Genomic DNA, 24,211 nt, shown 5'->3' with positions numbered 1-24,211 from the left:
GCCACTGGTGACTTCACATTTCCAACAGTACTGCCCGCCCCTGCTACAAAACCTATGGGGTGGGAATGGGAGGGGCCCAAGGATGGCTCCTGAGAGGGGGGCCTTACCCCCTAATTGGCACAGTGAGAATAAACCCTCTCCCTTTCCCCCTCCCCTTTCCCTCCCCACCCCCAGCTTTATAATTTCCTCAACACCCAGGTGAGCAGACCCTACCCTAGCTCTAAAGCAGGGTCCCAAATTCCCAGGGAGGGGTCAAGGGTAAAGAGTGGATATGGGCACGCCTGGCTCCGTCTCTGAAGCAGGGAATAAAGCTGCCAGCCAATGGCTCAGGGATCTGTGGGAAGAGAAAACGGAGGACAACGTAAGAGGCTCATCTGGGGCATGACAACTTTCCACCATCAAGATCCACACCAAGGAAAACAGAGACGGCCCCTTCCCCACCTCTCCCATGCTACCTTGTAGGGGTGAGCACTGCTGAGGGGCCTGGAGGTCCCATCTGGAAACTATGCCACTCTAACATGACATCGCCCTTCCAGTTCCCCGGGACCTCCAGCTACCCCTTGTTCTAGCTCTCCTTTGCTCAATCACAGGACTAGCTGGACACCTAGGAGGAGGTATAGGTTGTGAGATGCTACCGTGATTCGGCGGTGCCGTACCTGGCTCAAAGTTGAAGTCCAGTCCTTCGCCCCCATCCATGAGGTCACTGATGATGTTATCCATGTCACACTCCAGATTCTCCATGTACATATCAAGATCGAGATCCTGAGGCATTCGGTCTTGGCTTGGAGCTTCAGTAGGAGGTGTGAGCACAGGAGCCCCCAGGGGCTTGGGGACGGGAGCACCCGCCATGACTGGAGGCGGTGCTGGTGCTATCATCGGAAGGGTGGGAACCAGACCACTGGGGCCTGGAGCCTCTAGGGGCTTAGGACACAGGCCACCCCCTGTGCCTAGCTTACTGGAGGAAGGTATCCCCCCCAGCAACAGAAGTGTCGGAGCCTGGGACAGAATGGGATCTACCTGGGTCATGAGGACATCAGCAGGAGGTGGTGGCGTATCAGAGGTGAGCAGGGCCTCCAGGGACTGGGAGCTTGAGAAGCACCCTTCTCCTGCTGACAGGGGCCCCTCTGCTGGGCTGAAGAGGGAGGTGCTGTAGGTGTGTAAAGGGCCTGAAACCCCAGGATGCTGCAAAGAGAAGCCAGAGAGGCTGCTCCGAGACAGCAGGGAATGGGGAGATGTGAGATTGAGCCCATCTAACAGCTCCAGATCTTCTTTTAGGGTGGGAGGGACACCCCCAGCATAGCTGCTGGCCGAGGCTGGCATTTCCTCTTCCGCCAGCACCTCAGGCTCTGGCCTCCTGGGGGAGGGCCGGGTGCTGACAGTGCTAGCATTGGAACTGCTTCGTGGACGGAAGGTGCTCCACACATCAGCTTCCTCGCGGTTTCGAGAGCAAGGGCTGCCTGACCACTTGGCAAAGTGGCCAACAGGGCTCCTCGGAGTGGCACCTTCGGGCGGAGCTGGCAGCACAGCTGGTTTCTTCTTGGGGGCCTTGCTGCGGCCCCGGAGCAGCTTGCTGCTGCTATCCATGGAGGCTGCCCGGCGGCGGGGCGCCTTGCCACTCTTGCCTCCCTCTGGATTCAGCATCCACCAAGAGCTCTTGCCGGTAGCCTCGTTGTGAACCTTGATGAACTTGCTGTGCAGGGACAGGTTGTGGCGGATCGAGTTCTGGAGGGGGCAGAGGCAACAGGAAAGGAAGGTCAGCGGCCGGCAGTGCAGTCTAAAAGGACGCTGGGATGCAGCGGGGGCATTCCTGGAGACGCAAAGCTATTCAAATCCAGGGGGAAAAGAGGCAAAGGTAGGGGTGGGGGGTGGTGGCAGGGGATGAGACCACACACAGTTCCCACCCGAGCAATGAGCTAGTCAGAGGGCACTGTGCCCCCCTCCCCGCACCCCCCGCAAGAGCTCACAGCACTCTACCCCTCCCAAGTCTCTGGTGGCTGTCTGGGGCTTGTGGGCGTTGAGAAGACGCACTCCTGGTTCAGCAAGAACTAGGCTCAAGTGGGAAAGAGCGTTCCACAGCTCCACCCCTTTCCTTGAGTGCAGGCTTGGGTGGAATTTACAGGACAGTGGCGCAACAGCAGCCCAGGACAGACCCACCCTGTCCTGAGCCGGTCCTCGGAACTGGCTGAGGGGCTGGAACCTCAGCAAGGCTGGTGCTCCACTCTGTACAGGGCATTTGGGCCCCGACTCTCTATAGGATCGGCAGATTCCTTTTTTCTGATTTCTCCCAATTCCTGGACACACACCCTCAAGTACATTCAGGCCAGGCTTCTCTCTGTGCCTCAAATACACCAGGCCCATCCCTCCCCTCCCTCCCTCCTTGTCCGGGGAAGGATCTCCCCCCTCTCTAAATTCTACTAGCTCGTCAAGATAAAGCTGAAGTCCTCTCTCTTTTCTAAAGTGGTTGCTTGACTTCTGCAGCCAAATTTCTTGTACAGCATTTTTCATCTGTTCCACACAAATTTCCCCAATCTACATTATGCTGTTTATGGTTTCAAGTAATTCGTCTTATCAAGTGTAAACGCCAGGACACGTTGTCCAGGTGGGCAGCCCCCAGCAGTGCCCCCCTCAGAGTGCCAATCTCCCAGTACATAATCAATATTTGTTGCCTGATTGGTGGGTGGCCCTCTGGTGACGGATGGTGAATCTCCCCTTGAGGCTCCGTCAGCTCTTGAGTGCCTTGAGTATTAGAAGCTGTGTTCTTCCTTCCTCCCTCGCTGCTGATTTTCTGCTAGAGATAAGTTTTTTTCTCCAGGGGCCCAGGGAGCTGAGATTGGCAGCTTCTTGAGCCCCCAGAGCAGCTTATTTCTACTGGCTGCTCCAGGCTAGTTACACCATCCTTTTGTGTCCGCCCCACCCCACCCTCCAGGAACCTCCCTTCTCTTTCCTACCTCCTTTTCCCCACTTCTCCTCAGGAATTTGTGCATAGGATCTCCAACCTTAGAGGCATTTGACCTCCCACATGAAGGTCTTTAGTGTTTAGAAACTTGGGAGGAGCCCAGAAGGGCTTAGAGCAACTAGCAGGTTGAGGCTATGGACAGTCAGAAATCACTTCATGTGTTTCAGACTGATGCTCTAGATAAGGAGACCCTCTGCCTGGGGAAAGATGTTTAAGCAGCCTCTTGCTCCAGGGCTCTTTAGAAGTCATTGTCTGTAGTAATGGCATTCCAACTCCTCTGGCTGCGTTAATGTTTTTGGTTCCTTCAAGGAATCACACTTGTCCATCCAGCCTGGGCTCTTAGTAACTGAGAACCACGGTGACTTTTGGCACTGTGATTTCCCCCCCCCCCCCGCACCCCCTGCCTTCCCATCCTCTAACTCTGGGTCTACTGAGAAGGCTCATTCCTTTCCCTACTACTCAGTACCCACGAGTGCCATTTGTTCATCCTCTCTTCTTTAGGCCTTGGAACTAGTACATTGTACAGCCTCCTACCTGGAGAGGTCGGCTCCCTAGAAGCCTACCGTTCTAACCTGTTGGAAGGGGGGTGACTGCTAATTGCTCCCCCAGCCACCTAAATTAAGCCTTCTTGTTCTAGGTGAGTGCCGCCCCCTGGTGGAGTGGTAGTAACCTTGGCACATCACCAGGGAAGCCAGCTCAGTCTTGAGGTCTCCCCCTTGGAGTGGGGTGGGGGTGGGGAGTGGGAGGTGAGGGCCTTGGAGGCCCCAGATTTGGCCTGATTTGACTTTGCCATCATTCCATGGCAGCATGGATTAGCAGAAAGAGCATATGATTTATAGTTAGACCTGAGTTCAAGTCCTCATTCTATCGATTTTGGCGAGTTTCCTAACCTTTCTGTACCTTAGTTTCCTAATATGTAAAATGTGGAATCTCAGAATTGCTGTGAAGATAAATGAAATTAAAATTTTTAATTACTTTGTAAACTAAAAAACCCCGTACAAATGTAAATTCTAAGGAGGGACTACACTACCACAGCATAACTAACAACTCATGGTTATTTCTTCTACCCTGGAAAATGAACCTAAGAGAAAAGAAAAACAGCTGTGTAGGCTGGGTCCAAGGAGGGGAGCTCTGTATGAGCTGAGACTGTGGTGTGGCAGTCTACCCAGAAATAGTGCCAAGGGTCTCAGTCAGCTGTCCTGCTTTCTGTTCTGCCCAACCCCTGGGGATACTGCGGATCCGATCCCTTGATCTCTTATACCTAGGAGAAGACCCTCCTCTGCTCACTCAACCCTCTGCATTTCCTTGCATGCTGATCTCACCACCTATGGGGGCACAAGGCGTCAATAGGAGTTAAAGCTCCCAAATCTTGTGATTAGAGTCCCATATTTCTCAGGACAAGCTTTCAGAGCATCTAGCGAGATCTTTCCTCGCAGTTTCCTCGTGGAAGGCCAAGGGAGCTCCCAACCTTGTGCTCTGAAGTCAGAGCCCTATCTATTTTTTCCATAAATATTCCTCAACAGTAAATGAAAACTTCCCCCCACAACTTGGATAGCCCCTTACTAAGGAGAGTTTCTTGGCATTATATAGGGTAAACCGAGACAGCCCACCCTTTTTTCTTAGTGCATAAGATCTGCTACCTTACCACATGGATATCACTCTTTTTACCTTTCGCCACTTCACTCCATCTTCTTGGGTAGCAGAGTCCTAGAACAGTACTTCTACCCTGAGGTATTGGGAGGCAAGCAGGGAATCCAAGTGATCCCACAGGAATGGGAGAAAAGGTGTTGGGGTGGGAGGTGGGGGAGGAGGGAAGGCTAGGTTCCTGTGGGGAATCCACACAGTTCCTGCTGTACATAGGATAAAGACTTCTCTGTGGGGATAAGTGTTTGGGGCAGGCCAAGCCAAAGTGCTGGGAGTGTTGAGCAGTGAGCAGAGAATTCGATTTTCTCCAGGGCAAGGACAGTGTCTTATTCATCTGTGATCCTCCAGCATCAAGCACCCAGCGGCATATACTATGTCTTAAGTAAATGTTTGTCTAAATGACGACGGAAGGTGGACCTCTGGGCTAGGGGTGTAAAAGGGGCCCCAGAGTAGAGGTAAGGAGACTGGGGGGACCAGGAGCAGACGGGTATTGGGACGGAGGTAAGGGGGTCATAGTTACCTTCCATCCTGCTGAGCTGTTGCTGTCACCCTTGTCCTTGAAGTAGGGCACTGTGCGGACCATCCACTCATAGATCTGGGCGAGTGTCAGTCGCTTCTCGGGGGCGCTTTCAATGGCCTGGCTGATGAGTTCTGCATATGACTGATTTCCCCAGGCATTCCGGCGGGAGCCTCCCTTCCGAGGACCTGTTACGGCCCCCAGGATCCCAGGCTGGGGGCCCCCTGCCGGGTCAGGGAGCCGGGAGGGCAACAGGGTCGGCTGGGAGCGCCCCTCCGAGCGCCCCTCCGTGTGTACCTTCTCTCCCAGACCTGACTCCACCTCGGCCGGCTCGGACGGCTCGGGAGCGAGCTCTGGTCGGGGAAGGGGCCAGGTGCAGGAGCGGGGACGGCTCTGGGGTTCGAAGTCGGGATCGAGGTCTACGAGCGCGGCAGCCTCTCTGGCTGAATTCTCATTCACTGGATCCATACGTGGAGTTGGACCTCCGCCGCTCAGCGTTCAGAGGAGCCTGCCACAGTCCCTCGCGATGCCTCCCCCCAGGGGGGAAGCACCGAGGGCCAGGAGGCACATTCCTGCCAGTCCTCAGAAAGTCTCGAACTTCCCCCTCGCCCCTGGACGCTAGCCCCTAAGCTGTCCCTTGCACACAGTTAGTTCTCTGATCCTCTCCTCCACTACAGCCTGCAGCCTCGGAGCTCTTTCCGAGACACCACCTGTAACCTTCGCCTAGCGAAGGCACTTTTTCCCCAACCTCTCACTCAGCTTCCTGCTCTTTTAAACCTGAGGCACCGTATCCCCTCACAAATCGCGCTCCCATCACCGAACGTCTCTTTAGCCGCAGTTCCCTCCCCCTTTTAAGTTGCTGCCCCCCGGACACTCCTCCCGAATTTCCTCCACCCGGATCACTGCCCTCCCCCACGCCCCGCTCCCCCGCGTCACTCGCCCCTCCCCTGACTCCCCCTCCCCCCGCCTCTTCCCTCCCCCCAACTCTTACTCGGGTCCACGTCCCCGCGGCCCCAGCCTCTCGAATTCCCGCACCGATCCCCCTATCAAACCCCCCCACCCCCCGCCCCCCGGGTTTCCCTTTTGTTTTGCTCCAAGCTGCGGCCCCCGCCTGACGTCTCTGTTTACCACTCGCCGGGGCAGCCATCTGCGCACGCGCCTGGAGAGCGGTTTGGGAAACAGAGTTCTCTAGTCGTGCCAGCCTGGTCGGGCTTGGGGACTACATCTCCCGTCCTACTTCGCGGCCAGGAGCCCGATCTGGGTGGCAGGAGAGCGGCGTGGCAGGATATAGAGAGGGGGAACATTAATTATTAGAGGTCGTCGCGGACTTTTTCTTTTCTTTAAAAATCATGTTCTTCCTTTTCTTCCCTTCCCCCCTCCTCCCTTGTGATTCGGGATCGCCTAGATGAGCGTGTCGAGAGATGTTAGACCGTTCCGTCTTTCCATCGGAAGAGGGCAAAAGGAAAAAATGCGGTCTCTGCAAGAAGCAGAAAACCGAGAAGCACGAAGCAAAGAACTGACTAAAGAATAGGCTTGTTTTCGTGTTGAGGAGATGGGCAGAGGGCTTGGGGAACATAAACAAATGGTTAGCTGATGATGGTGTCTCCCCCACCGCTCTCGACTCCCCATACGCAGTTCCCATTGATAGTGCGGTTGCTAACCAGTTTTCTCCACTGGCTCTTCTGGCCTCTCCTCAAATATTGATATTCTCCAGGTTCCCATCTTCGGCGGCTTCACTTCTCATTCAACAGGTTCCAAACAGAACTCATTATCTGTTCCTGCACCCACACCCCTATCCTCTGGATACTCTTATCTCAGAATTTGGTTAATGGTTGTCCTAATCTACCCAGTCTCCTAAGCTAGATTTACCCTTCATCTTTTCATCTCCCTAACCTCCCACATCCAAATCCCAGTTCAGGATCTTATTTATCACCGGACTAAATTGCAGCATCGTCTTAATCAGACCTCCCACCACGAATCTTTTCCCAACTGCAGTTTATGTTCTGTGCTGTCAACAAAGTAACCTTTCTAAGAAACACTCCTGGTAATAACTAAAATTTATGGAGCACTTATTATGTGCTGGGCGCTGTGCTGACTGCTTTATATAAACTAGCTCCTTTACTCCTCAAATCAACCCTGTGAGGTAGGTACCCCTGTCATCCCCATTTTCCAGACGAAGACACTAATGCCCAGAGATTTAGTGACTTGCCCAAAGTCACACAGCTAGGAGGCAGGAGAACTGGAATATCACCTATATGTGATCATAGCATTTCCCTGCTTAAAACTTCCTTTGATTTTCCCCATTGCCTATGTGATAAAGTTCAAACTCCTTAGCAAGGCATACAGGTCTCTTCAGATTCAGGCCACCTTTCCTGCTTCCTCTTTCACTGGGCACATTAAATTCTGACCAGTTCGAGTTTCACACTATTTCCTGGAAATGCCATACATACCCTTTTATACCTTTCCCTCCACATCCTGGGATGTCCTCCCTCTCATCATCCCTTCCCCAAGTCTCTTATTCTGGAAAACTCTTACTCAGCCTTCCTGGTCTCCCTCACGTACAGTTAGTTCTCTGTCTTATGCATTCCCAAGCATTTTGTGCAGGCTTATGTTATATAGCATAAACCATATTATACTGTAATTATTTGCTTATGTGTATGCATGTCTCTTTCACTAAACTGTGAACTCCTTGAAGGCAGAGACAGAGTTTTATGTATCTCTGTGAGCCCACATAACAGACATTCAATAAATGTTTGTCAAATGAATGAGGTCAGGAATCGAGTGACCATTGCACTTGTGCATTTGACAACGTTTTAATAAATGTATCATATTTATTTACTGCCTGGCCATGTCCCATTTTTCCTGTTAGATGACAAGCTCCTAGGGGTAGAGACTGTAATTTAACTTATCTGTATAGTGCCTAGCATTATACCATTGGCAGTGTTGCTTGATACGTGCTCTGTGATGACCAGGCTTTCTTCCCATCACGGTTGTAAAGCCATACCACCTGAAGTTTTTCAGAGGCCGCAGCACATTAGACCTTCAAAGTGATATTAGTCTGCTCATGGTAACATAACCATCTTGGTTCTACATATTCCTGCCTTCTTCTACTCCAACACGCAGTTGTCATATAGAGGGTAAAGAGAAGACTGTGTATTCCCACCTGAGGTCCAGACTAGAGGGACAGGATATAGTTGCTCACAATGTCTGCGAACATTTCCTGCCTACGCCTCTTCCAGAACAGCCTGGAGTACGCGGAAAGTGCTGCACGAGCAGTGAATTTGGTAGAAGAGGGAGCCTGGTGGGCACTAGGTCACAAGGAGCTCTCTTCTAACTGAAACAGGTGTGGTGGCAGATCATGAGGAGCTGCTGAGACAGGGAAATGGCAGGGTGGGGCAGGCACCTGTCATGGCTTGAGTTATATCTTGTGTTGTCTCCCTTTGTGCATTTGTTTGGAAAGGTCCACCTCTCTACCAACTCATGTCCATCACCTTAAATTTCCAATTCAAAGCTCAAAACTTACATGCTCTTGGAAACTTTCCCCAACTAGCCCAACCTGACAGATCACTTAACAACTTTGCATCTCCTGAGCCTCTATGAACTCAGTTTGTATTCTTTCATTTTGTGCTTGGGGTTACATGGCTTTTCATTTCATGAGGGCATATTGTCTCCCCAACTAGAGTATAAATTCTTCAGTCAATCCACAAATGCTTATTGAGCCTTTACTGTTAAGATGAGGGTATACCTTGTAACTCCAGACAGATGAAAATGACTATAAACCATAGGACCTCCAGATGCTTTAGGAGGGTGAGCTGAAGGATCGATGGAATGGTAAGAACACCAAGACTTTAAAGCATGCATCCAGAGAGGTCAGAATTATGCACTTTATTACTGTGGCAGTGTTGGAATATACATTAGTCAAGAGAGAGAGTCAGCATGGTGGCCTTGGAAAATAGAAGAGACATTGGTCATGAAAGAGGACCAACACAGATGCAAACTATTATACATAGGATGGATAAACAACAAGGACCTACTACTGTATAGCACAGGGAACTATGTTCAATATCCTGTGATAAACCGTAATGGAGAAGAATATGAAAAAGAATTTATATATGTATAACTGAGTCACTTTGCTGTACTGCAGAAATTAAACACAACATTGTAAGTCACCCATCCTCCGATAAAACTAAAAAAAAAAGAGGACCAACAGCAGGCCCCCAGAAAACTGCTATAGTTATAAGTTACAAACAGAAATATGGTAGGATATGGGGGGCACAGGCCTTTTTCCCAGTTGCAAGCCAGGAGTTTATGATCTCAACTGGCTCCCCATTCCCACGTGTTTTTTTCCTCTTGAAGGTCAAAGATGTTTGGCTCTCTTGCCTCTTTCACCGCCACCACCCACTCTTCTACCTGGGTGCCACCCCCCAAGCCTGCTGCCAAACCGGCTTTATTCATTTGAATTGAGATAGACATTTCCCCACTTCTTTCTTACCCTGCCCAGCTTTGAAAACACCCCTCCCCCCATCTAGGGTTTGCATAGGGTTTTTGCTAGTAACTACAGAGAAAGATGAAGGGGTTAACAAAAATAACAATGAGAAAGCTCAAGGAACCTCAGCTTGTCCCTGGTCTTCACAGACGTGTATGGAACATCCATGTTTTTGTAGCCCTCTTCCCTAAATCCTTCTTTTATGTGTTTCCGTGAAAGATTTCTTGTTCTTCTCGTAGAAGCCAACAACACCCTCCCAACCCTGTCGTTGTTTTTAAAAATCTTTTTAGTTAATAAACATTTCGTAAGAGCCTACATTTCCAGACACCAGGCTACGTGCTTTTGCATAAAGTACACCCCAGACTAAAGTCCTAAGATTTAGCCCCAAGTAGATTTGAGTTGGCACCACTACTAAGATCGAGGCAGCTTTCAGTCCTTTCCAAACCCTGGAAGTCAGTCTGATGTAGTAAAAAGAGCACTAGGTTGAGTCAGGAGATCTGAGTCCTTGTCGTTGTTCTGTCACTAACTAGTTGAATAATGATAATAATTACACTACTGTTAATAAGTAACATCTATTGAGTTTTTATTATGTATTAGGCACCGTGTTAAGTGCTTTACACAGATTATCTGGTTTAATCCACACGATAAGCATGTAAATTAAATGCTATTGCTATTTTCATTTCACAGAGGAAAATGAGACTTAGAGAGGGTACAGGAACCTACTTAAGATCCAGAGTTACTAAGTGGTAAGGCAGACGTGCAAATCCAGGCCATCTGACTCCAGAGCCTATACAAATCAATTCACCTCTTCGGCTTTGTTTTTTTCCGTTGTAAAATGGGAATACTGTATTAGGTGATCTCTAAAGTCTCTCCTAGGTCTAAAATCCTATTTTCTGTGATGTTTGATATGGGTACAAGACTCTAGATTGCCCTTTTGGCTTTAGACTGCCCTGAGCTTACAATTCACACCCACACAAATTCTGTCCTGGTCCCCTGCAGGAATAAGGTCCACAAAGCTTCATCTCTCACATTTCTGGCTCTTTGAACTGACCTTTGAGCTTTCTCAGTAACCATTCCTATAGGCCTCTATGGTTTCAACCTTCGAATGGCATGATACTTACTAGGCTTATTACCAGAAGAGCGTCCAATACACAAAAAGATGCTTGTATTTTAAAATTGCATGAAAAGAGCTAGATGTGATGCTTTATATGCTCATAATTTTGTTTAAAATACATTGAGAAAAAAATAGGAAGAAATACCCAAAAGTGTTAACAGTGGTTATTTTTTCTTTTTACTTTCTTATATTTTTCCAATTTTCTTTGTGTATAACTTTTAAAATGTGGGAAATGCCTTATGTTTTGCTCTTTCTATAAGGGATTTGAGGCACTTTACCAGAAAAAAAAAACAGTACAAATGTCATCAGATTATAGAAGTAGAACATCAGAGGCATGTAGAGGAAAAAGCAGCTAATGTGCGATGACTGAACATTAAATTAATCTTCTGGGCCGCCCAGGGGAACGGGGAAAACACAGTAAATTACACAATTCTTCTTATCAGAAAGAAAGACACGTGGCAATTCCTCAAGAGAGATAGAGATTTTCGTCACTAAATTCTTCTTTCCCTCACTTGAAAAGACAGGGCTACAGCAAACAAAATTTTTTGAAAAAAATAAAAGATTCGTAATCCCATCGCCCTCATGCAATTTTCATCTTTGCCTATAGCTTTCCGTCCTTGTCCACAGACACAAATAATTTTTCATAGCTGCAATTAGACCCTATGTACCATTCTGTGTTGTTTTTTCAATGAACATATCATAAACACGTTTTCATATTTAGTCTTCCAGAATTACAATTTTTAACAGCTACATAATGGTTCATCGCTGACACTAAATTCCATAAGAAATTTCTCATGTGGGATTTACCATAAGGGACAATGTCCTCAGTAACAGTTTTATAATGCACACAGAAGAGATTTTCATATTACTTTCTTGTAACTACCCTGGCTAAAAGCCAAGGGTATAACATTAAAGCATTTCTGCAGGGGCTGAGCTAATATGGTTCAGGCATGTAACCTTCTGGTGCTCTAACTTGATCTGAGGACACAACTTAAAATGCCACCTAAAGAAGTGGATGGATAGAATGTCCCTTATAATATATTCCATAAATATCTCTTCTCACAGCCAGGCTTTTGACAGGACCTCAGAGGCTGACTACATTTATTCTCTGATGAAGCCCAGAAGAGTTGGTATGCTCTGTTGTTGACTGAGGCAGGATCCATACGTTTTGGAAGCCAGATGAACAGGTGGTTGGGTGACAGGGTTAACATTCTGGCTTGAAAGTTGAGAAGCTTGACCAGTGTTGTTGCCTGCGTGGAAGTTGACCTTGCATCCCCATGGAGGTAGGGTGCAGGTGAAGCCAGATTTTTCTTAGGAAACAGCTTTTGGAACTGAGTTCCACACTACAGAGGAGAGTTTTTTTTTACCTCCTTGGCCATGCCGCATGGCATGTGGGATCTTAGTTCCCCGACCAGGGATCAAACCCGAACCCCCTGCACTGGAAGTGCAGAGTCGTAACCACTGGACCGCCAGGGAAATCCCCAGAGGAGGCATTTTTGATCTGAACAATTTTCAAAGCCCATAACCAGTCAGGTGTCCTGGGCATAAGAAGGGAATTCTCGTAAATATTCCAATGGATCCTCTGTTTTTAGGAACTGTAGGGTCCCAGTGTGTCTGCCAGTATGAATTAGCTGCAGAATGGGGTTTTATATTGACCAATTGAAACTTGGAGACTGTCACCAAGGACAATTGAAATATTTTACATAAATGAGATTGAGCTGTTATTTCTGGCACTAATTGTATACCAGAGCCCATTGCCTCTTAAGAACTACATCTAATGTGTGATAATACTATGTCAGCAGAATAAAGGTGGATTCATTTTTTTAAATTAATTAATTTATTTATTTAAGGCTGTGTTGAGTCTTAGTTGATGCACGGGGGCTTTTTCTAGTTGCGGCGAGCGGGGGCTACTCCTCGTTGCGATGCGCGGCCTCTCACTGTGGTGGCTTCTCGTATTGCGGAGCATGGGCTCTAGGCACGCGGGCCTCAGCAGTCGTGGCATACAAGCTCAGCAGTTGTGGCTCACGGGCTCTAGAGTGCAGGCTCAGCAGCCGTGGCCCACAGTCTCAGTTGCTCCACGGCATGTGGGATCTTCCCGGACCAGGACTCGAACCCGTATTCCCTGCGTTGGCAGGCAAACTCTCAACCACTGTGCCACCAGGGAAGTCCCCGGATTCATTTTTTATTTAAGAATTTTTATTGTATTAGCATTACAGCCATAAAACAAAAAAAAAACTTTTTAAAAATAGGGAAATATGGGCTTCCCTGGTGGCCCAGTGGTTGAGAATCCGCCTACCGACGCAGGGGACGCGGGTTCGTGCCCCGGTCCAGGAAGATCCCACATGCCGCGGAGCGGCTGGGTCCGTGAGCCATGGCCGCTGAGCCTGTGCTCCGCAACGGGAGAGGCCACAACAGTGAGAGGCCCGTGTACCACAAAAAAAAAAAAAAAATAGGGAAATAGAATAAAATAATTACCCACAAACCCACCATCTTAACACAACTATCATTAGGATTTTGTATACTTCCCTTATTTTTTTCACCACCATATTTTTACATATTTATATTCACGTTATGTATATAAATTTGTGTCCTGTTTTAATAATTGTAGTTACACAAGTAATACATGAATAGATTTTTCTTTAAAATTTTAGAACATTACAGAAAAATCTAAAAATCCCTTTAAAAAAAATCCCTTTGGTCCCTTATCCCATTCACCTTTCCTCCCTCCTTGAAGTTAGCACTGTCATTAGTTTGATATGTACTCTTCCAGACCTTTTAAAAAAATACTCTTACATAGGAAAAATGTAGTATTGTTTTGTGTGCAATAAATGATTACATTCAGCAACTGACTTTTTTCACACAAAAATGTTTTTGAGATCTATCCTTGTTGATACTTCTAGCTCATTCCCTGTAACTGCTGTATTGTATTCCATTTAACGAATATGTCACATTTTATTTAGCCATTCCCCAAGGGAGAATTCTTATGTGTGTGTGTGTGTGTGTGTGTGTGTGTGTGTGTGTGTGTGTGGCAAGAGGGTTAAAAGGTCTGCTAAACTGCCTTAGTTTCCCTGGTGTCACTTGGAGCACATTGATGCAAAGAGACAACCTGAAGTAAGAAAAAAAAATAAGTCACTTTAGGAACCCTCCTACACTGTTGGTGGAAATGTAAACTGGTACAGCCACTATGGAGAGCAGTATGGAGGTTCCTTTAAAAACTGCAAATAGAGCTACCATATGATCCAGTAATCCCAATCCTGGGCATATACCCAGAGAAAACCATAATTCGAAAAGATACATGCACCCCAATGCTCATTGCAGCACTATTTACAATAGCCAGGACATGGAAGCAACCTAAATGTCCATCAACAGAGGAATGGATAAAGAAGATGTGGTACACATGTACAATGGAATATTACTCAGCCATAAAAAAGAATGAAATAATGCCATTTGCAGCAACATGGATGGACCTAGAGATTGTTATACTGAGTGAAGTAAATCAGACCAAGAAAGACAAATATATGATATCACTTATGTGTGGAATCTAAAAAAAGGCTACAAATGAATTTATCTACAAAACAGAAATAGAGTTACAGATGTAGAAAATAAACTTATGGTTACCAAGGGGTAAAGGGGGGAGGATAAATTGGAAGATTGGAACTGACACATATACACTATTATATATAAAATAGATAACTAATAAGGACCTACTGTACAGCACAGGGAACTCTACTCAGTACTCTGTAATGGCCTATATGGGAAAAGAATCTAAAAAAGAGTGGATATATTATGTGTATAACAGATTCACTTTGCTGTACACCTGAAGCTAGCACAACATTGTAAATCAACTATACCCCAATAAAATTTTTTTAAAAGTCACTTTACATGCAGACGCAGGGATGCCTGATCCTCAGATCATCATCCTGCGAGTCTAGATTCACAGTGCTGTCCAATGGAACCTTCTATGATGATGGAAATATTCTATATCTGCTCTGTTCAATACAGTAGCCATTAGCCACATGTGCTTATTCAGCATTTGAAATGTGGCCAGGCAACTGAGGAGCTGAAGTTTTAATTTAATTTAAATTTGGTGACATGTGGCTAGTGGCTACTGTATTGGATGGTGCAAGACTCTAGCGTACGGTAATGGAAGCCACAGTTTTTTACCCTACAAATTATATCATCAGGAGCTCTAAGACAACTGCATCCACCCTCTAAAGGTCAATGAATGATGCTAAGATCTTGTGTTGGTCCCTTTACATGTCCTACTTTTAAGTCTCCTTGTTCCTGATTTCCAGGTGGGTTAAAAGATGGATTATCATACAGAAAAGACAAGGTTGCTGGAAATCCTTTCTGGGAAATGACTATACTCAAACCAAACCATGTAGAAATTAACTTCTAATTCCAACACTGTCGCATGACATTTAATAATCGAACCCCCCCCATCAGCCATCCCACTAGCCCAGTGAAAGTTTCAAGGATGACGGAAGCAATATACAAAGTCAACAGAATAATATGAATATCTTAAAAACAATCTTGGCTATGAGCTGTCGAGTTGTTTGTCATAAATGGGTTTAGACCCGGAGAGAACTAATCTACTTTCTTGTGTTCCATAAATGCCTCTGGGACTTCCCGAATCCCCAACCAGATCTCCTTTATCACCCAGAATGTTCCCGACTGTCCCACATAGTCTGCTAAATCTATAGCTCACGTAGATAGGCACGTGGTTATGCAATTTGCTCCCAGAGTAGGCTCCAGAATGTCCAGACCTAGTGTCCAGTTGATCTTCCCTGGCAACATCAGGCAGATATGACAGCACATGTGGGCTGAAGAAATACATAGTGTGCCCCTGGGGAATAGTGAGGCACGAGGCACAAACACACATACTCTTAATACAGATAATAATAAAATAACATGAAAAATATGCTAGCTATGCCTGTAATAAAAATCCATGACCAGCTCCTCTTTTTCATGCGGGTGCCAATGTATGAAAGTATGTATATACATATACCTATCCTCTTGTCTTTCCCTCCCCCCTCCCGTTTCCTGTTCTTTTATGTTTACTTTCTCTGATCTCTTTGCTTAGTCTCTTTCTCCTTCTGCCTCTGGCAGTTTCCACTGCTGATCCCCTTTCTTCTTTTCCTGAGGCCAGTCTTATAGCATCCTTCAACAAGGTCATGCACTTAGTTAATCTATGAGTGGTATCAGGCCATTAAGGTACAAGTTAAAGAGAAAGGAGGCTTAAACACAGTCCTGTTTTACTTGTGATTGTCGTCTGGTGTATCAGGGGACCTCTACCTACCCTTAGACTTTCTATTTTAAACTTTTTAAAAAAGAAAGTCCCCCCACACTCACTATAGGAATAATGCTGCTTAAATAATGTGTTTATTAAAAAAAAATTGTGAAATACAGAAAATAATTGTTTAAAGTAACTGTAGTTCCATCACCCAGTGAAAACCACAGCCAATAATTTGGCTATATTTCTTTCTAGCATTATTTTTCCCTTCCACATAGATTTTTTTTTTTTACAAAAACAATGTAATCACACTATACATACAATTTTGTATTTTTGGTTTTGTCTTTTTCCCACTTAACATATAAGTGTGTTTTCAAATGATTACACAGGTTTATAAATATAATTTTAGTGCCTACATAATATTCTATAAGTTGGATGCACCATAGTTTAATCATTTCCACGTTACTCATCATTTATCTTGAAGTGGTATTGAATGAGGATTTTCACAAGCATTGATTACCAAGGATCTATGTTAAGCACATATGGATAGCCTCCAAACAGTAATTGCCCATGAAATCACAGGAAAATGATAGTTCAATGAAAGCTTCAGTTTTTCAAAGCACAGTAGATTTCTCCATAAAGTTTAAGAGAGTATAATAGTAGTCAATCTTATAGTAGTGTCAGGACCTCCTTCTCGATGATGACAGCCTGGCATAGTAGAAAGGAAAAAATACTTTGGAATCAGACTTTCTTTTCTTTATTCGATAATATTAATTGAGTGCTTATTGCATGCACTGTAAATACACCAATAAGGAAAACATGATGCATGCCCTAATGGAACATATAGTCTAGTGAAGTCACAGACAATCAACTCATGTAATTACATACAGCATGATAAATGCTAAGACTGGAGAAATGTGGGGGGCTATTGATGTATTAGTGAGGGACACCTAACTTGGACTTGGGGGATCAGGAAGGCTTCCTGGAGGAAGTGGCGTTTAAGCTTAGTTGTGAAGGATGAGTAGGAGTTAGCAGGCTGAAGATAGGGAGGGGACTAGAGGAGAGACTGTGTGTTCCAGACATAGGGAACAGCAAGAATAAAGGATTATAAGCATGAGAGAGACTCTCTTTATCTGAAGAGAGTCTTTATTTTGCCTTTGTTATTGAAGAATATTTTTACTGAACATAGAATTCTGGGTCGCCAGTGATTTTTTCCCCCAGTAATTTAAAGATGTTTTTCTACTGTCTTCTAGCATCCACAGATTCTGAGGAGAAGTCCATTGTTATTTGAATCATTATATGTAATGTGCTGTTTTTCTCTGGCTGATTTCGAGATTTTCTCTTGATCTTTGGTTCTCAGCAGTTTGACTATGATACACATAGGTGCAATTTTCTCCATATTTATCCTGTTTGGACTTTGCTGAGCTTGAATCTTTAAATATATGTCCTTCACCAAATTTGGGAAGTGTTCAACCATTTTTTCTTCCAATACTGTTTCTGGCCCCATTCTCTCTTTTCTCTCCTTCAGGGATGCTAATCACACCTATTTTAGACCACTGATGTTCTCTCATGGGTCTATAAGGCTCTGTTCATTTTATTTCAACCAACTCTCTTCTTCAGATCGGATAGTTTTTATTGCTGTACCTTCAAGTTCACTTACTCTTTCCTCTGGTGTTTCATTCTGCTATTAAGTGCATCTAGTTAATTTTTTAAATTTCAGACATTGTGTTTTTCAGTTTTAGAATTTCCATTTAGTTCCTTTTTATATTTTCTATTTCTCTGCTGAAGTTTCCTATCTCTTCATTCATTACCAGGACATTTTTCCTCTCCTCATTGAGCATCATCATCTCAGGGTTGGCCTCCATGAATTGTCTTTCCCTTGAGAATGGGCCACATTTTCCTGATTCTTCATATAGTGAGCAATTTTAGAGGGTTTACTGGACATTGTGAATGCTATCTTGTGGAGTCTCTGGATACTGTTATACTTCTCTGAAGAGTGAGGATGCATTTGTTTCAGCAGGCAATTAACTTGGTTAGATTCAAACTAAAAACCCTGCCTTGCCTGTGGTGGGTAGCAGCTCAAATCTCAGTTCCATTCTTTTAGTCTTAGATGAAAGTTGTTTTCAGTCCACCCTGTGCATGCATGGTTTAGGATAAGTCTTGGGAGGAATTTATACAGATAATTTAGGGCTCCTCCTCAGGGTGTCTTTCTAATATATCCCCTCATTTTCTAGAGACTGTCGTTTCCCCAGATCCTGTCCTCTGGTTCTATAGGCTAGAAAGATGAGGGCTTCCTGTTGTAGTTTTAGCGATGTGGCTGATGACTACAGCCTGTCCTCAGGTCAAATCCATAAAAATAGGAACCCTGGCCCCTGCTGTTCCCTTCTTCTAAGTTCCAACCTCCATCCAATATCCGCCTACTTTTGTTTACTCTCTGGAGCTTTCATGTGTGTGTATGTGTGTGTGTGTGTGTGTGTGTGTGTGTGTGTGTGTGTGTGTGTATTTTGTGTATTTTGTCCAGAGTTTATAGTTGTTACCGGTTGAGAGTTTATTCCATCAAACCTGTGAGAGAATCTCAGATGAGCTTACTTCACATTTTGGGGGGAAAATCATTGCCCCTTTCTTTTTCACCTTAACATTTCTCTATATTATTACCCATATTCTCCTCTTGCTTCAGAGAAAAAGAAAGGCTAACTTGTTTACTTTTCCCCATCACCTCCTATTTTTAGCAGGAACTACAGTTCTTCCAACCATTTATTCAGTTATTCAACAAATATGTATTGAACCAGGCATTGAACTAGGCATTATAGGTAACAAGAGTAAGTCAAAATAGACCCTACTTCACTGAGACCTCTCTCTTCAAGGTCATCAAACGTCTGGCTTCTTAATCACCAGATCAAATAACCTTATCTCAGTCTTATCCATTCTAACTTCATTGATCCATCCTCCATTGACTCTGGTGACCAGTCTCTCCTTAAAACTCTCTTCTTCATCTTCCAGTTCTCTCACCTCATTGATTTCTCCTCTCATTTTCCCATTAGAGGAATTCTCGGAGATTTTGTCCTTGGTTTCTTTGTTCTCTTGTCCTTAGTAGTCTTAATCTTAGTGTTTCAACTACTACTTACATACCCAAGACTCCAAGTCTCTGTCTGCAGTCCTGACATCTCTCCTGAGATTGAGACTTGAATTTCAGCTGTTTGTCTCCACTTCGTTGTCTAACAATCACAGTAAACTGCATGTAGTCAGAATCCAACTCATTATGTAGCTCCTGAACCTATTCTTCCTCCTATGCTTCCTATATTGATTAATTTTGATACTGGAAGTGTATAATTAAATAAGAGCTGAATCAGGGCTGTTGCAAAAGGGATTTTTGCGTTGGGTGGGAAGTTTGACAATAGGGAAATCTCTAAAGTCCTTTCTAATTCTGTGATTCCATTATGGTCCCAGCACAGTGTTATCCATTTCCTTCAAGGAGCTTGCAATTGAATCAGGGGAGACAACAACTGAGTGATAGCTAGTACTGACTTCAAATGCAGCAGGAATTCAGAGAAAGGAGATAGTGTGCATTGAAGTAGTAAGAGAAGCCTAAGCTAAGGTATTCAAAGGTAGAAGCTGTATCCTCTATTTAATTTCTATCCCCACACACCATTCTCTACACAGTGTAGAAGCTCTATAAAAACTCTTTGAATGATTTTGTAATCATCATTAATGTTTATTGAGTACACATTTAGTGCATAGCTCTTCACTAATGATTCAGGGGTTAACCAAGATTTGATGTAGTCTCTGACCTTTCCCAATCAATTAGTCAACCAACAAATATTTGCTGAGTGCCTATTATTTGCAATACACCATGCTAGGCATTATGGGGGATACACGATGCAAGAGAAATAAAAGTCATAGTCTCTTCCCTTAGGGAGTTTACGGTATGGTTGGTAAGATGAGACATAAATGTACACAAGACTAATTAAAAATGCGAGTCAGAGCCAAATGAACGCTACAGACAAGAAGTCTGTAAAAAATTTCAAAAGTACAGATTACTGTAGACTGGATGAATATGGAGGCTTTATGGAGGAGGTGGGACCTGCACTGGGCTTTGAAGGATGGGCAGAAATTAAATAGGCTTGAAGTTATCATAGGTATTAAGAAGATAGAATTCAATACAAAAAGTTTCAGATTAAAGGCCAGATGAAGAACATCTAGGCAGGAGCAGGCAACTTACACCAGAATGTTACTAAGCTGTTGTTAGTGACATTCTACCCCTTAAAGTTTTTTTTTTTTTGGTCTTTATTTCTCTCCTTTTTCCTTTCCTAATTCTTTTTCCATCTCACACCCTTTATGATGACTCCTTTTTAGCCCTGTATGGGCTAAAAGGATCTTCTCTGGGCGGCAGGTTGAAAACCTGGGCTCCAAAACCAGACTGGCTGGGTTCAAATCCTGACTTTACCACTAATTAGCTGTGTGATTTTGGGCAAATTGCTTAATCTGTCTGTGCCTCATTAGTAAAATGCAGCTATAAAAATAGCACCTATGTCATAGGATTGTTCTGAGGATTAACTGAGTTAAAATACATAAAGTGATTAAAAGAGTGCCTGGCAGATAGTAAGTGTTCAATAAATGTTAGCTTTTATTAAGGGAAGAAAGCTGGCTAATTGCAACATTATCATCTTTCCAGGTCTTATTGTTGCTAGATGATTCATTATATAATTAACAAACACCTGTATGGAAGCTGGAGGCCAAACTCTTGTCAGCTAAAGGGTTAGGTCTTTAGCAACACCTGATAAACATGCATAGCTACTCACACACTTAGGCCGCACCACTTTTCCTCAGATTGCCCTCACCCTTAGGCGATCGAGAGATACTTTAGTAAAGTAAATACAATCACCAACTTAAGTAGACAAGTTGAGTATTTAAAGGACTTTTCATCAACATTGGAAATGTTTCATTAACATTTCATCCAACTTTCAGAAGGGATTTAGTTAAAGTAGAGACGATCCCTAGGGAGGCGCCAGGTGAAATTAGGGTTAAAGGAACTTCAAGAGGAGAAGTCACTACTAGTAGTAAGCAGTTGAATGGATGTGTGCAGAAGGAGAGCGGGGCTCCATAGAAAGGCAGGTAAATTCTGGATCAACATTCCCTGGAGTAGACTGTATGTCATGAGCCCTGCTCTTTGGATTTCCTCTCTGCACTACCTCTTTTACACTCAGACCCTCCCCCCTACTCCCTCCCTGCAGTTCCAGACCCCTGCTCCCAAGAACACAAACACTCCAAATTATAGGGGCTCTTGATTTGCCAATTCCTCAGGACAGTCTGAATAGAGACTAGAAAGAAGTTCTTGTCAGTATGATTGCGTATGACTGATTCGGAGATTGTGCAATCTCCTTTGGGAAAAATTTAAAGGCAGAAAGATGGATAGATGTATGTTTAAGGTCCAGTATTGCCTGTGGGCAGGAGGATGAACTAATGAGATTCCTTCCAATTTGAGGATCCTAAATCTCTCTCTCTCATTCCCCTCCCAACACTGGACTCCTTTTGGCAAAGAATGAACATAGTCAAAGAAATCCAATGAGAGAAAAACGCGCATTGCTCTCACATCATGCTCTGATGTCACCTGTTTGCCAAGAGATTTGCCTTGGCTATTCTATTCTATTCTCTCTCTCTCTCTCTCTCTCTCTCTCTCTGTGTGTGTGTATGTGTGTGTGTGTGTGTGTGTGTGTATAGGAGCCAGCTGATAACAGCTGTCAATTGCATTATTACTGCAAAACATTTAAGTAGCCCAGTACCCTGCTACTCTCCACGTTATCAAATCTTTCTCTTAAAAAAAAAGACCGTGTATTTACACCTCATTGTGAATTTAACTTTCGCAATTCTCCAAGGGCTATTTGATTTTAAGCCTTTTCCTATTACTTACCTGTATATTCAACTTCTCTCTTTCTATGAAATTCTTCCCCCCCACGCCAGTCGTTAAACATATTCAAGCCTCCTTTCTCTTTAAACAAACAGACAAACAAATCCTTCTTTGTCAATGCATTGCTCTCTAGCTACCACATTCCTCAAATCTTGGGCAAGCTTCTTTAAAGAATAGTCTGTACTAAATGTTTCTACTTCACCTCTGATTCAATTCTTTTTTTTTTTTTTTTGCGGTACGCGGGCCTCTCACTGTTGTGGCCTCTCCCGTTGTGAAGCACAGGCTCCGGACGCGCAGGCTCAGCGGCCATGGCTCACGGGCCCAGCCGCTCCGCGGCATGTGGGATCTTCCCGGACCGGGGCACGAACCCGTATCCCCTGCATCGGCAGGCAGCCTCTCAACCACTGCGCCACCAGGGAAGCCCTGATTCAATTCTTAATCTGCTGCAATCTGGGTTCTACTCCCAGCGCTCTACCAAACCTCTCACCTTTAGGTAATTGTCAAATTGACTGTACATTTCCCAGGTTTTATTTGACCATTCTACTGTATTAAACACTGTTAACCACCTACTTTCCTTTTGGAAACATTTTTTATCCCACTCCTTCAGATCACTATTGTCTCCTGGTTCTCTTTCTACCTCTCCGAAAATTCCTTCCTGGGTTTCCTTCACAAGCTTCTCTTCCTGTGCCTGTCCTTTAATTTTTTTCCCAGATGGAAATAGTTTTTTTTTTTCTGATTAAAAAAAGGTACATGTTTATTGTTAAAAATCAGGTCCTTTAGAAAATTATAAATAAAAACATAAAACTGAAACCCCACCACCACAGAGGTAACTACCACTAACATTTTTAATTTATATCCTTCTAGTCTTTAAAAATTATCATATATATCATATACAGTAATACAAATGGTATCACATTACAATATTTTTTTCACAAGATCTTTTATTTGTCACCATTAAAAGTCTGAATTTTAAACAGATTCTTGGACTGGCAGCTAATATCCATCAACTCATTCAACTTTAGCACCTGTCTCATCCCCAGTAGCTTTTCCAGAACTACTACCTTTTTTTCCCCTTTTAAAAATAATTAATTTATTTATTTATTTATTTTTGGCTGTGTTGGGTCTTTGTTGCTGCGCGCGGGCTTTCTCTAGTTGCGGAGAGTGGGGGGCTATTCTTCGTTGTGGAGCACGGGCTCCAGGCACGTGGGCTCAGTAGTTGTGGCTCACAGGCTCAGTAGTTGTGGCACACGGGCTTAGTTGCTCCGCGGCATGTGGGATCTTCCCGGACCAGGGATCGAACTTGTGTCCCCTGCATTGGCAGGCAGATTCTTAACCACTGTGCCACCAGGGAAGTCCCAGAACTACTACCTTCACCATGCAAACTCATCATGTTGCTCCATGAGTTTTCCCAATTCAAACTTGGGCTTGTTCAGCATTTTTACTTTTCTAACAAAGACACCATGGAGCAGATAAATAGATTGGCAAGTGTTTTCTATGTCTTTTCCAATGCTGTCTGGAATCAATTTATTGACTACCTCTTTCAAGTCACTTGTCTGCACCTCTTGGGTCATGATTTCCATCATCTTCTTCCGAATTTGGTGGACCTGCTGGTGCTGGGCATAAGAGGTCTTCCGAATCTGATTGTTGCATTTTTTTAGTAAAACCCACACAGAATAGATGAAGCAAATAACCATCGGTAGTCTTGACGTCAACGTGAGCTTCAATCATGGTACTTTCTTCTTGGCTCCTTTTTTGCTGCCTTTTGTAAGGCGCTTGTTCTTGCTGACCGCCATGGTGTACAGTATTTTTTTACCAGCTTTTTTTCACTTTTTTCGTGGGCATCATTCCATATCAACGAATATAAGAACATTATTTTACATGGATACATAGGAGAACCCTGAATTTGGCCATTTACACAAGACACTGAGTTTTATGATCGAGGTGAAAATTTTGAGCCAAAAGTTTTGATAAATAACATTAATTTTTTTTTTGGCTGTGCCCCATGGATTGCAGGATCTCAGTTCCCCCATCAGGGATTGAACCCGGGCCCTAGCAGTGAAAGAGTTGAGTCCTAACCACTGGACCGCCAGGGAATTCCCATTTAAAATATGTTTACAATACAAAAGCACTTAAACATAAATGAAATGAAAATGAAAAACAACTCTCCCTGCTGTCCCTGACTCCTGTTCTCCAGTTCTGCTCTCCAGAGACAACCAGTATTACAAGTTTCCTGAGGTCAAAGGTGTTGTTTGTTTTTTTTAATACATACTGCCAATTAGCTTCCCAGAAAGATTGTACAGATTTACACTCTCATCAACATTGCATGCCTTCATCAATTTTTAAATATTCTGTCCTT

The 24,211-nt window shown here is 44.4% G+C and overlaps 1 protein-coding gene and 1 pseudogene across 2 annotated transcripts; both read right to left on the bottom strand.

The window, feature by feature from the left end:
* Positions 1–241: 241 nt before the first annotated feature.
* On the bottom strand, positions 242–5,939 carry FOXO4 (forkhead box O4). The gene is made up of 3 exons (XM_082864136.1): positions 5,121–5,939; positions 657–1,722; positions 242–334 (listed from the first exon to the last, which is right to left on the bottom strand). Exons 1-3 carry the CDS (start codon positions 5,583–5,585, stop codon positions 327–329), a joined length of 1,539 nt encoding a protein of 512 aa, XP_082720262.1. The 5' UTR covers positions 5,586–5,939; the 3' UTR covers positions 242–326.
* Positions 5,940–22,796: 16,857 nt separating this feature from the next.
* Positions 22,797–23,854, bottom strand: LOC309978737 (small ribosomal subunit protein eS1-like; annotated as a pseudogene). The gene is made up of 2 exons: positions 23,230–23,854; positions 22,797–22,909 (listed from the first exon to the last, which is right to left on the bottom strand). The product of its transcript is annotated as a small ribosomal subunit protein eS1-like (transcript).
* Positions 23,855–24,211: the final 357 nt, after the last annotated feature.

Source organism: Leucopleurus acutus, assembly GCF_964270905.1.
Source record: "Leucopleurus acutus genome assembly, chromosome: X".
Taxonomy (NCBI): domain Eukaryota; kingdom Metazoa; phylum Chordata; class Mammalia; order Artiodactyla; family Delphinidae; genus Leucopleurus; species Leucopleurus acutus.
Note: the sequence above shows the minus strand (reverse complement) of the source record. Positions and strands in the feature narration are given on the sequence as shown.

Bases quoted from the DNA above. Each gene is read 5' to 3' on its own strand.
- FOXO4 (XM_082864136.1), bottom strand. From the start codon at position 5,585: ATGGATCCAGTGAATGAGAATTCAGCCAGAGAGGCTGCCGCGCTCGTA. The intron at 1,723-5,120 runs GTAACTATGACC...TGCCCCCTCCAG, and splicing joins ACAGCTCAGCAGGATGGAAG to AACTCGATCCGCCACAACCT.